The sequence below is a fragment of the Squalius cephalus genome (genome assembly GCF_949319135.1).
Source record: "Squalius cephalus genome assembly, chromosome: 1".
In the NCBI taxonomy this organism is placed as follows: Eukaryota; Metazoa; Chordata; class Actinopteri; order Cypriniformes; family Leuciscidae; genus Squalius; species Squalius cephalus.
Window position 1 is genome coordinate 58,344,297 of NC_137122.1, and position 10,833 is coordinate 58,355,129.

Below are 10,833 nucleotides of genomic sequence, written 5' to 3' on the forward strand. Positions count from 1 at the left end.
ATATAACGTACAGTCAAACCAAAAATTATTCAGACACCAGATATCATTTGTGATATTCTTACTAGTGTGTGCAGGACACTATAGTTCATTTATGTAAATGAGGACAGCAAATAAAGTAAACTGTGACATATTATACCCCAAAACTCTTCATACCAGTAACATTTATACAAATTTGGGACCAAATATGATTCAGACACTTTGACCTGAGCATGTTTTGCTGAAGTGTTTTTTCTTTAATTGCTAATGCTCTTTTTACACACAGACTGAACTAAATGAAGCATTGCTTGGTAATCGGTTGATCTAAACTGGTATTATCTAATTGTGTAGTTAAATTTAACAGCTGACAGATATTCAACATAATTCATCTGTGAGACAGTCTAACAGAAGGACGGACAAAACCAGTGAAATATCACCTGATTTGAGTTATTGTCATATTTTAGTATTATTTTCTAAACTATAGTGAATAAACTCTGATAATGTGAGAAATGTTGAAGGCGTCTGAATACATTGTGGTATGACTGTAAAGTCCTTATTCAACACATAGAATATTGGTGTTATTAAACCTTTTAAGTTTTAGGATAATTCTCGTGCCCCTTGATGACCTATAATGCTGAAAATATGAACCTTTTAGAATGTGTTACACATTGCTCAAAAGTGAACACTTGTACTACGCATTAGAAATGGGTTTAAAACAGGGAAGTCAGTGGTCATTGTGAGGTCAAGGGCCAACTAAACGTCAGAGCATTGCCCAACACTGTTTCTGCAATAGACTGACCTTAAAATATTACTCATACTGTAATCTACTAACATAAAAAAAAAAGACAAAATATCAATAAAAGAGACTTAAACACTTAAATGAGTACATGATGACTAAGTCAGTGCAAAAAGTAAAGTCATTTGAAGTCAGACAAGAAATGGGCGGAGCTCAAGAGAGGAATATAAAGCAGGGCCATTCACAGAGAGAGAGCGAATAAGCATTCAGACTGTCCTCAGGTTAGTCCTCTCACTCCTGTCAGCTCTTCATCTGACCCTCTCTGAAGTCTTTGGACGCAGCTTGTTTGAGTAAATCCACGCGTTTGTCGCAGTCAGTCGTGAAGATGAGTGTTGTCGTTGGCCTTCTGCTGTTGTTCCTGAGCGGATCCGAGTTGACTGAAGCCTGCAGCTGCTCTCCTGAACATCCTCAGCAAGCGTATTGCAATGCGGATGTCGGTAAGATTCCATGCATTAACTATTTCACATCCATAGCCATGTCTGGATTACGCTAATACACTCTCTGTCGTGTGCGGATGGTAGCAATAGCATGTGTGTGTGACATGAGACAGCATCTGGCAACATATTTTATTCTCTAAAATATCGTAGCTAATCTATGCAGAAACAACTATGTTTAAGTTTTAAAAAAGGGGGTATTACTTTTCATTTAGACTGCAGTCTGTATTAATTACAAATGTAAAAGAAAAACTTTTTTTTTACTTATTGCTGGAATGTTATTAGGCTTGTTTGTTGCCTTTATTATTATTTAATGTTTCATACATGTGTAGAAAAGGCTTTCATTGTATCTGAAATTTAGAAAATTCTCTAGAAGTATCAGAAGAACTGTATCCGATGTCATACACTTGTGTTCAGAGCAACTAATGTTGATCTAATACCTCAGAAGTCAGAATATTACAATTGCTTATGTGCTATGCTTTAATTAATATGATAAGGCTATATCAGTGGGAATAACAACATGCTCCCAAATGCCTGTCATGTTTTCCGTCTTTATTTTTATCTTGATAGTTTCATTCGCTCCGTTTCATTTGCTTAATATTCTCAATTATCAATGCGGATGATAACTGTATTTAACAGTTTTCTTGTTACACCTTACATGTACTAACTGTAGTGACAGTAAATTATGTATAATTACAAGAAACTAACTGTAAACCAAACCCTAACACTATCCCTATAGTAATTACATGTTAATTTATATTACTCACTACTTATTGGTGTAACAAGGACCGGAAATGGGTGGTATATCTTAAGTATTGTAGCAGATATATCATTGTAACGGTATAAATCACAATATAGTTGCTGTTTTTGTGCCAATATAATCCAGTGAATTATGAAAGGTATTTCATCTCTCATTTGATTATTTTCCCTCTCTTTTTTGGCTTCATGAGCAAAAAAACCTGAAGAGATTATTCATAAATGAATGACTTGTCTCACATTATATAATATGTAATTAAAACAAAAGACTCAAAACCATACAAAAAATATTCTGATGTTAAACTCTGATTGGATGATTCACTTTCCACAAGTCATTATAAAACAATTTTACACACACCTGTTAAATTCTGTATAATAATACATCGAGGTGTGACATTACTTGGCAACAAAAAATAAATTCATCACTTCCCTTAATAACAAGTTCTGCTGAATCCTGACTTGTTTGGGACACATCCCACTCTACATGTCATATATTGCATAGTTGTACCCCATTAACCAAAAAATCATTATGATTAGTACCTAAGAATAATTAAATAAATATATATATTTTGAATTACTCAACAAATTATCATGTCCCCTAACATGTTTTCTCAACTTCACTTTAAATTAAATGTCATATAAATATATATATATATATATATATATATATATATATATATATATATATATATATATATATATATATATATATATATCTAAATGATAAATTTTGAGTATTAGGTTATTTATTTACTTATTCTCTTTGACATAAAATACAATTGATTGCATATGATGTAATTTTCTTCTAGAATGATCTTTTTTATTAAGCTTGTATATATTAAATTCAGTAATTTCACTTAAATGGCAATGAAAATTACCTATTAATTGTCATTTAAGTGAAATTACTGGACTTAAATATACGCGCTTGATATAAATGATCATTCCATAAGAAGATTTGAACTCTGAACTCTGAACTCTTCATATATAAGTGAAACCATTAAATTAGTTTATGTCCCCCAAACAGTCCACCCTGTTACATTGGTGCTATTTTCCCTTTAAAATCTTAACCTAAATCACATGACTTGGCAGAAGAGACATCATTTCCTTAGAGGGAAAGCAACTCCATGAACAAAGTAAGTGTTAGTCATAAACCTTTCCCTCTTTCCCTCATTTTTTAGAAGACTTTCCGAATAGCATAAAACATGTCCACCCTGTTGTGTCAATTTAGACTGGACATGAAAGCGTTTATTTATTCATTTTTAGATGTATTTTTATAAATCGATCTCCTTAATGTTAATCATCTGCTAGCTGGCATGTTGTTCTTTTCTAGCTATAGTAATGGACATCATTATAGCTTAAAACATCGATGTCATGTAACAGGGTGGAAAATACCTTATATTTTTAAATATTTTTTATCTGAGTTATTAGGTTATACTTGAGCATTTTCAGATTTTTTTTTTTTTTTACACATTTTGTGTTTTTAACATCGTTTTTAACAAACCTGCTCAGTCCAAAATCCACCAAACTATAGGAATGACCCATTTGTTGACCCATTTCTACATCTCCATTTCTACAATGTTGAAGTGATGGGGAGAATCTTACGCCTAATTTTAGCTTTCTTGTGTCATTGTGTGTAACCTGCCTCAGATCCTCTGACCTTTGGTGTCCCTAGAATACCCTGCCATTACATGACCTATGCATTTTCCACTGTCTATAGTAGCCCTGTGAGTAAAACCTCTGTCAACAGGCTGATTACAACTGCAGAAATTGAGAAAGTATTGCCACATGCTAGCAACATAATATTGTGTAGTTAGATGGTCATTACATGACTTGGGATGGTGAAACTTGGGTCACTGTAGTCAGACCCCAATGACCGCACGCCCACCTGTACATTTAGTGATTGGTTGAAAACAACATCTGCTGCCCGCCACAGGAATCGACAGTCTCATTCGTGTATGTGGCACATCATGATGCCGGCAGATTGAAACTCCCACATCATATTTGCCTGATGGAAAGAGTCAAGTCACATAGCACTTTATACAGTCCAGATTGTTTCAAAGCAGTTTAAAACAGGGAAATAACAGTGTTAATGTTAGTAAAATTAAACAATTATTCAATTATGAAATTCAATTTCAGCTTTAAACAGAAAACACTAATGCTACTATTCAGCTCAATTTAGGTCAGTGTTGATTAAGTTCAGTTCAATAACAGTGTCAATCTTGGAAAGTTCATCAGTTCATTCAATATAAAGCAGCTCTACAGTCGACAATAGTGTTGCCATTCACCTAAATTTAGTTCAGTGTTGATTCAATTCAGTTCAACAACAGAATCAATGATGCAGAGGTCATTAATTATTGAATAAATCGATGGTTCATTTACACGACACCGTTTTGAACTAAAAATGGACAACTTTGTATGCTTTTTGTCCGTTTATTTGGCCTTAAAATGGGTTTCAACAAGTTTTTGAAAACAGTACCATTATCGTCTCCGTGCAAACTACAAAAATGCGAATTTGTGAAAAGACTGAGATTATGCGCATGTTCAGTCTATCGATGCAAAGTGTTTTTTATCGCCAACTACTGGCCTGGCGTGAATAATGCAGCATATTCAGCCGTTATTCCGCGGATCCATTGTCGTCTGTATGCGAATAACACAAAGGAAAAACTTTTCCATTTTTTAGTACATTGTTGTCATGTTAAGCCTAAAGTATACTTCATTATTTACGAGTACGCTAGTGTATGCGTACAGTCGAACACGTATACTCCATTTGTTCGGGGGCGAACGCAGTTGGTCGACACGTGCACTCTAGAAAGTGTTACGGTATTCCCGTGTGACCTACAGAACCAGTAAATGAATAATGTGTAGGGCTCCCCCTCACATACCTGAGCACAGCACCCACACTGTGTGTCCAACTTCCGCCTCGGGATGGAATGAATGTGTGGAAAAGGGAGGCTGTGACTGAACCAGCATAAACCCTGTATGTGTGTTACTGATGAGACAGGCATGCCTGACTTGAGACTGGGACCCTGTGGGTGTATTTGGCATTCTGAGTGTGTGGCCTATATAAGACGCTCTGTGTTTGCGGATGAATATGCGGATGGTATGTATGGGCACAGGGTCTGAAGACTCTAAAGATAGATGAGGGGAAGAGTTTTATAGGGATATTTGATCTCTCTTATTCCTATACAGTACAGTTTATAAGTTTGAGGTCAGTAAATGTTTTTAAAAGAAGTCAAGGCTGCATTTTTTTTATAAAAAATACAGTAAAAACAGGAAATATACTGTGAAATGTTATTATGTTTTTTGCACACAGTTCTCTGAAATGCTTGATTCTGATTGGTAGAGCACTAGGGGAACCACCTAACACTGCTGGCCCTAAAAAATTTTACTTTTTTTTTTTTTTTTTGGAATGGTACGAAATGTGATAAAGGTTTTGACACTTGCTATGTGAACACACACACACACAAAAAAATCATGGACGAACAGGCTAAATGGTCCTGAAAAAAATAGTCACATTTGTGCGATCAAAAATGAGCGCGTTGGAAATGAATGACAGACGAATTCCATCTAGTGAAAACTTATGGTACTGCGGCCAAACTAAATCTCACTGAAAGCTCATTTTTTTAAGATATCAGGCTCAAATCTTGAACACAACTTGTTTAGATGTATGGCTTTGATTTTTCTCACAGTTTTAGAGTGAAAAATTTAAAATAGTATTTTTGCACATTTTTCATAACAATAAACGTAAAATTCTGTAACTTATGTAAGTTTACTTTTTAAAACTTTTTTCACTTCAGCAATAATCTGCCAAGTGTCGTCTTTGAATAGAGATCAAACTTAAGCCTTTGCTCATAAGCATTCAATATTTACGACGAGTTTAAGTTGGAAATTTAATTTTCAGGTCTATGCTCAAAAAGTTTGTGTTTACATAATATATGTGTGTGTACTGTGTATAAATATTTTGTATATATAAATACACACATATGCATGTATATATTTAAGAAAAATGTGCATGCATACACTGTATATACCTGTATTTATATTATATGTAAATATTTTATATATAAATAACACATTTTTCTTAAATATATACATACATGCACATGCACAAAATGATTATACACAGTACACACACATATATTATGTAAACACAGACTTTTATTTTGGATGCGATTAATCGCGATTAATTGTTGCACGGGCCTAGAATAAATGCATTATAAATACAGCGTAAAATATAATTTAGGACCACAAAATCCCCTAAAAATACAAAATATTAAATAAAAAAAATGATCGAACTAAAATATAGTACATTAATTTCATTGAAATAAAAAAATATATAATTTCGATTATTTTTGACCGACACGCGACGAGTACCGGAGGGCTAGAGGAAGAAGCTCTCATGCACATATATAGTCTTTCAATCTCTATTGTGTTCAAAGCATGAGGTTCTACCCACTGAACTCGCTTCTTACGGAGAGATGAGTTTGGGCTGAGCGTTTGGTATTTGTATGTCAGCAGCTCAATGGGGAGCAGGCGGTGTGAGGGAGGAGATTAAAGCGAGCGGGCGAGCGAGCGGGGGGGCAGGCGTCCTGCTAGAGTCAGACTGCTGACTGGCTTCCTGAGAGCACATTCCTCACACGGCCCTCCGCTAATCAAACACTCATGTGTGTCCATACACACGCCCCGCTCTCAGCACCTGTGGCACACACACCAGATAAATCACCTCTCTCCACGCTTGGAGGATAACACACATCTACAGGGGAGAGGGGGGTAAAACGTGCCAGAAACATTTCAGGTTGAATGAATGTGTTTGTTTTTTCAGTCATCAGAGCCAAAGTAGTCGGACGGAAGGAGGTGGTTACCGGGAATGATGCCTATGGCTATCCAATCAAAATGATCCAATATGACGTCAAACAGATCAAGGTTAGTGGAGAATATTCTTACACGAATCCAAGGACAAAACAGTAATTATAAGATATACACCGTTACTGTGATACAATTATCTAAAAATCCACCAACATTTGTACTTGTTCCTGTACATACAGTTGAAAACACACTGAAATACACACTAGAATCAGTAAAACACCAACAACTTTTAATCCTTTTCACACAAATTATGATGGCATGTGCAGATTAAAGACACATTTTTAAGTGGTTCCTTGCACAGTACTAATGTTATGACCTCAAAACACTTTTACCATAGTGCATGATTTTGTAAACTAATACTTTTTTATGTTTGTATCACATAACCAGCACCATATGCATTACTTTTCTGACCAAGTGAACTCGCTCGTAGCCTCACCTGGTAGAGCACTGCACTGCGAGTCACGATAAAATACCTCAAAGACTCGATGAAGCCAGCTAAAACTGCAGGAATATGTATCTCCTGTTTACACTATCGGTTATGTTGAGTGTTGGTGGCAACTGCTATACGTACAACATCATTAAAATGCTGCCGGATTCACGCTCATCTGTTTTGGATAAACACGACACGTTTTAATATAAATCTCTTTTTTCACTCACTGGACAAGCGTCTTTGCACTCACTGCACATTTCACTCTGAAAGTGTTGTGAAATGTGCAACAAGCAACCTAATATTTCGCCACAGGCCTGTTTTTGCAATGAGCCGGAGTTGCTTCATTGTTCCTTATTGCTAATGACTTCACAATACTTGTGTAAATAAATACATACATATGTTATAATAAATTCACCTTATTGTTTTCAAGATACTGAAAACCATATCCTCTTCTTTCACTAGATGTTTAAGGGCCCCGAGGGAGAGATCGAGACCGTCTTCACGGGCCCCTCCTCTGCTCTGTGCGGGGTCAGTCTTGAGAGCAATGGCAAACAGGAATACCTGATTACAGGTAAGAGGGAATTAACAAACTGTGGGGAAGAGCACTCAAGAAACAGCCCCTGCTCTGGCTCCTGTAAACTGCAGGAGTGTAGCGACACCTTTACTCCAGCATCCTCTCTCTCTCTCTCTCTGCACAGGGAAAATGGACTCGAACGACACTCTGCGTGTGAATCTCTGCGACTACATCGAGTCTTGGGAGTCTCTGAGTCTGACACAGAAAAAGTGCTTGGGTGAACGCTATCAGATGGGCTGCGATTGCAAGGTATAGTCTGTCTATCTATCTATCTATCTATCTATCTATCTATCTATCTATCTATCTATCTATCTATCTATCTATCTATCTATCTGTCTGTCTGTCTGTCTGTATGTCTGTCTGTCTGTCTGTCTGTCTGTCTGTCTGTCTGTCTGTCTCACGGCTCTTCCTCTTGTCTGTCTGTCTGTCTGTCTGTCTGTCTGTCTCACGGCTCTTCCTCTTGTCTGTCTTGTCTGTCTGTCTGTCTGTCTCACGGCTCTTCCTCTTGTCTGTCTTGTCTGTCTGTCTGTCTGTCTCACGGCTCTTCCTCTTGTCTGTCTGTCTGTCTGTCTGTCTGTCTCACAGCTCTTCCTCTTGTCTGTCTGTCTCACGGCTCTACCTCTTGTCTGTCTGTCTGTCTGTCTGTCTGTCTCACGGCTCTACCTCTTGTCTGTCTGTCTGTCTGTCTGTCTGTCTGTCTCACGGCTCTTCCTCTTGTCTGTCTGTCTGTCTGTCTGTCTGTCTGTCTCACGGCTCTTCCTCTTGTCTGTCTGTCTGTCTGTCTGTCTATCTGTCTCACAGCTCTTCCTCTTGTCTGTCTGTCAGTCTGTCTCACGGCTCTTCCTCTTGTCTGTCTGTCTGTCTGTCTGTCTGTCTGTCTATCTGTCTCACAGCTCTTCCTCTTGTCTGTCTGTCTGTCTGTCTCACGGCTCTTCCTCTTGTCTATCTGTTTGTCTATCTGTCTGTCTGTCTCACGGCTCTTCCTCTTGTCTGTCTGTCTGTCTGTCTGTCTCACGGCTCTTCCTCTTGTCTGTCTGTCTGTCTCACGGCTCTTCCTCTTGTCTATCTGTTTGTCTATCTGTCTGTCTGTCTCACGGCTCTTCCTCTTGTCTGTCTATCTGTCTGTCTGTCTCACGGCTCTTCCTCTTGTGTGTCTGCAGGTGGTCCAGTGCTCCAGCATCCCCTGCTCCATCAGCGAGCCCACAGAGTGCCTGTGGACGGACTGGATTGTGGAGGGGACGGTTCAGGGCACTCAGGCCCAGCTCTTCACCTGCGTGAAGAGGAACGACAGCAGCTGCGCCTGGTACCGGGGGTCCGCTCCGCCCAAAAAAGATTTCATGGACATTGAGGACCCATAAACCAGCCCTCAGTTTCATCAGTCATTCAGAAACACAGCTACCAACTCATTCTGCAAATCTCCTGAAAATGATGCCATGAAATGTCTGGGCCGTGAAGGGCTCACCCCAAATTCAAAAGAAAAAAAAAGATATAGATGGTAATATTTTTGTAATAATATAAATAATGAATCGTATTTTGTGTAAGAAAAAACAAAGATGCCCCTCCTCCAATTTTCATTGTGGTAATATACATTACAAATATATATGTTTAAATGGTCAAAAGTCAAATTTTAATATCATACATTTAATTTATGTTGTTTCTAATGATTTTTTTTTTTTAGCCATACAGTATTATTCACATTATTACAGTAATGCAAGTACAAGTAATTAAAATCACCATTGACTCTAAAGTAGTAAATATGTGATGAGAATTATGAATTATGCAGTGAATATAATGAAAATCATCTGGTGTTCTGTATTGTTCTTCTGATCTTAGTGTGATTTGTGTTGCTGTAATATTACCCCAGATATGACATACAGTACATTCGGTTGCATGTTAATATATCAAGTGAATCTTACCTCTACTGTTGAAATATTTTTATGACAGGCAGAAAAGTTTCTTTTAAGCACTTTGAGAACCCAAATGTTGTTGTTGTTTTGTAATATTATTGCTCTCCAATAAAGAGGAAATGAATTACAACATTGTTTTTTTTAGTTCCTCAAACACAGTCACTACGCATTTATATTTGTCTCGAAACCAATTTCAAAGCATTAAAGCAGAAGGTTTTTAATATCATATACAAACTTTTGACTCTCAAATTATAATATATATAGCAGCCAGCCGGTATCCAGCATATGAACTCATGAAGGTTTTAAGAGAATATGTAACTTGGTTTGGATTTTGTTTAACATTTTGTACTGCATAATTTCCACATTTCATAGTTTTGACTTGACTATTATTCTAAAATGGAGAAAACATTAATAAAACAGAATAGGTAATAATCAGAATAAGTGTATCCAGACCATTGCTTGGTAAAATTAACTGAGTTTATTAGTGTGTAAGGGATGTATATTGTCAGTAAGATGTGAACTCTATACTGTACTCTATACTGTACTGTGCATATAGAAACATACATAGATCTGGCAATAATTTATGGAATATATACAGGATTTTTTAATTTATATCAAAATCATGCATCTAGAAAATATACAGTATGTGTAGTGTTCTTTCTTTCTTTCTTGATCCTTTCTTCTTCTTTTGTAACTTAAAGGTAATAAAGTATTGGTAAAATTAGTGAACGCTTTCATTTTATGACTCTGCATTCTTATTATGTCTTAGAACATTTTTCCCCATGATATTTTTGTACATTTGTGTTAATTTCCCTTATGAATAATGCAACAAGTAGTGTGAGATTTCCAGTGCTGGAACCACTTGGGAAGACTATCTGAGAGCTAAAGCCTTTACTTGCCTTTTAAAGCTTATTAATGATCATTAAACTGTTATGGTATTCATGAATAAAAGAGCAGAAATGTCAAATTAATTATTATTTTTCAGTATCTGTTCAGTAATGTTTTTTCACCTCTTCTTTTTCTTTCTCGATGGTGTTTTAAAGAACAGTGATTGTTTTACTGGCATAATAATACATATTGAGGTATTGTTAAAT

General features: G+C 36.5%; 1 protein-coding gene across 1 annotated transcript; it reads left to right on the top strand.

Moving 5' to 3' along the window:
- Nucleotides 1–920: 920 nt before the first annotated feature.
- timp2b (TIMP metallopeptidase inhibitor 2b) lies at nucleotides 921–10,456 on the top strand. Its single transcript, XM_079871842.1, has 5 exons — nucleotides 921–1,209; nucleotides 6,785–6,885; nucleotides 7,721–7,829; nucleotides 7,957–8,081; nucleotides 8,993–10,456. The coding sequence occupies exons 1-5, from the start codon at nucleotides 1,098–1,100 to the stop codon at nucleotides 9,188–9,190; spliced, it is 645 nt and encodes a 214-aa protein (XP_079727968.1). The 5' UTR covers nucleotides 921–1,097; the 3' UTR covers nucleotides 9,191–10,456.
- The last annotated feature ends 377 nt before the right edge of the window (nucleotides 10,457–10,833 follow it).

Bases quoted from the DNA above. Each gene is read 5' to 3' on its own strand.
- timp2b (XM_079871842.1), top strand. From the start codon at position 1,098: ATGAGTGTTGTCGTTGGCCTTCTGCTGTTGTTCCTGAGCGGATCCGAG. The intron at 1,210-6,784 runs GTAAGATTCCAT...TTGTTTTTTCAG, and splicing joins GTATTGCAATGCGGATGTCG to TCATCAGAGCCAAAGTAGTC. The intron at 8,082-8,992 runs GTATAGTCTGTC...GTGTGTCTGCAG, and splicing joins AGATGGGCTGCGATTGCAAG to GTGGTCCAGTGCTCCAGCAT.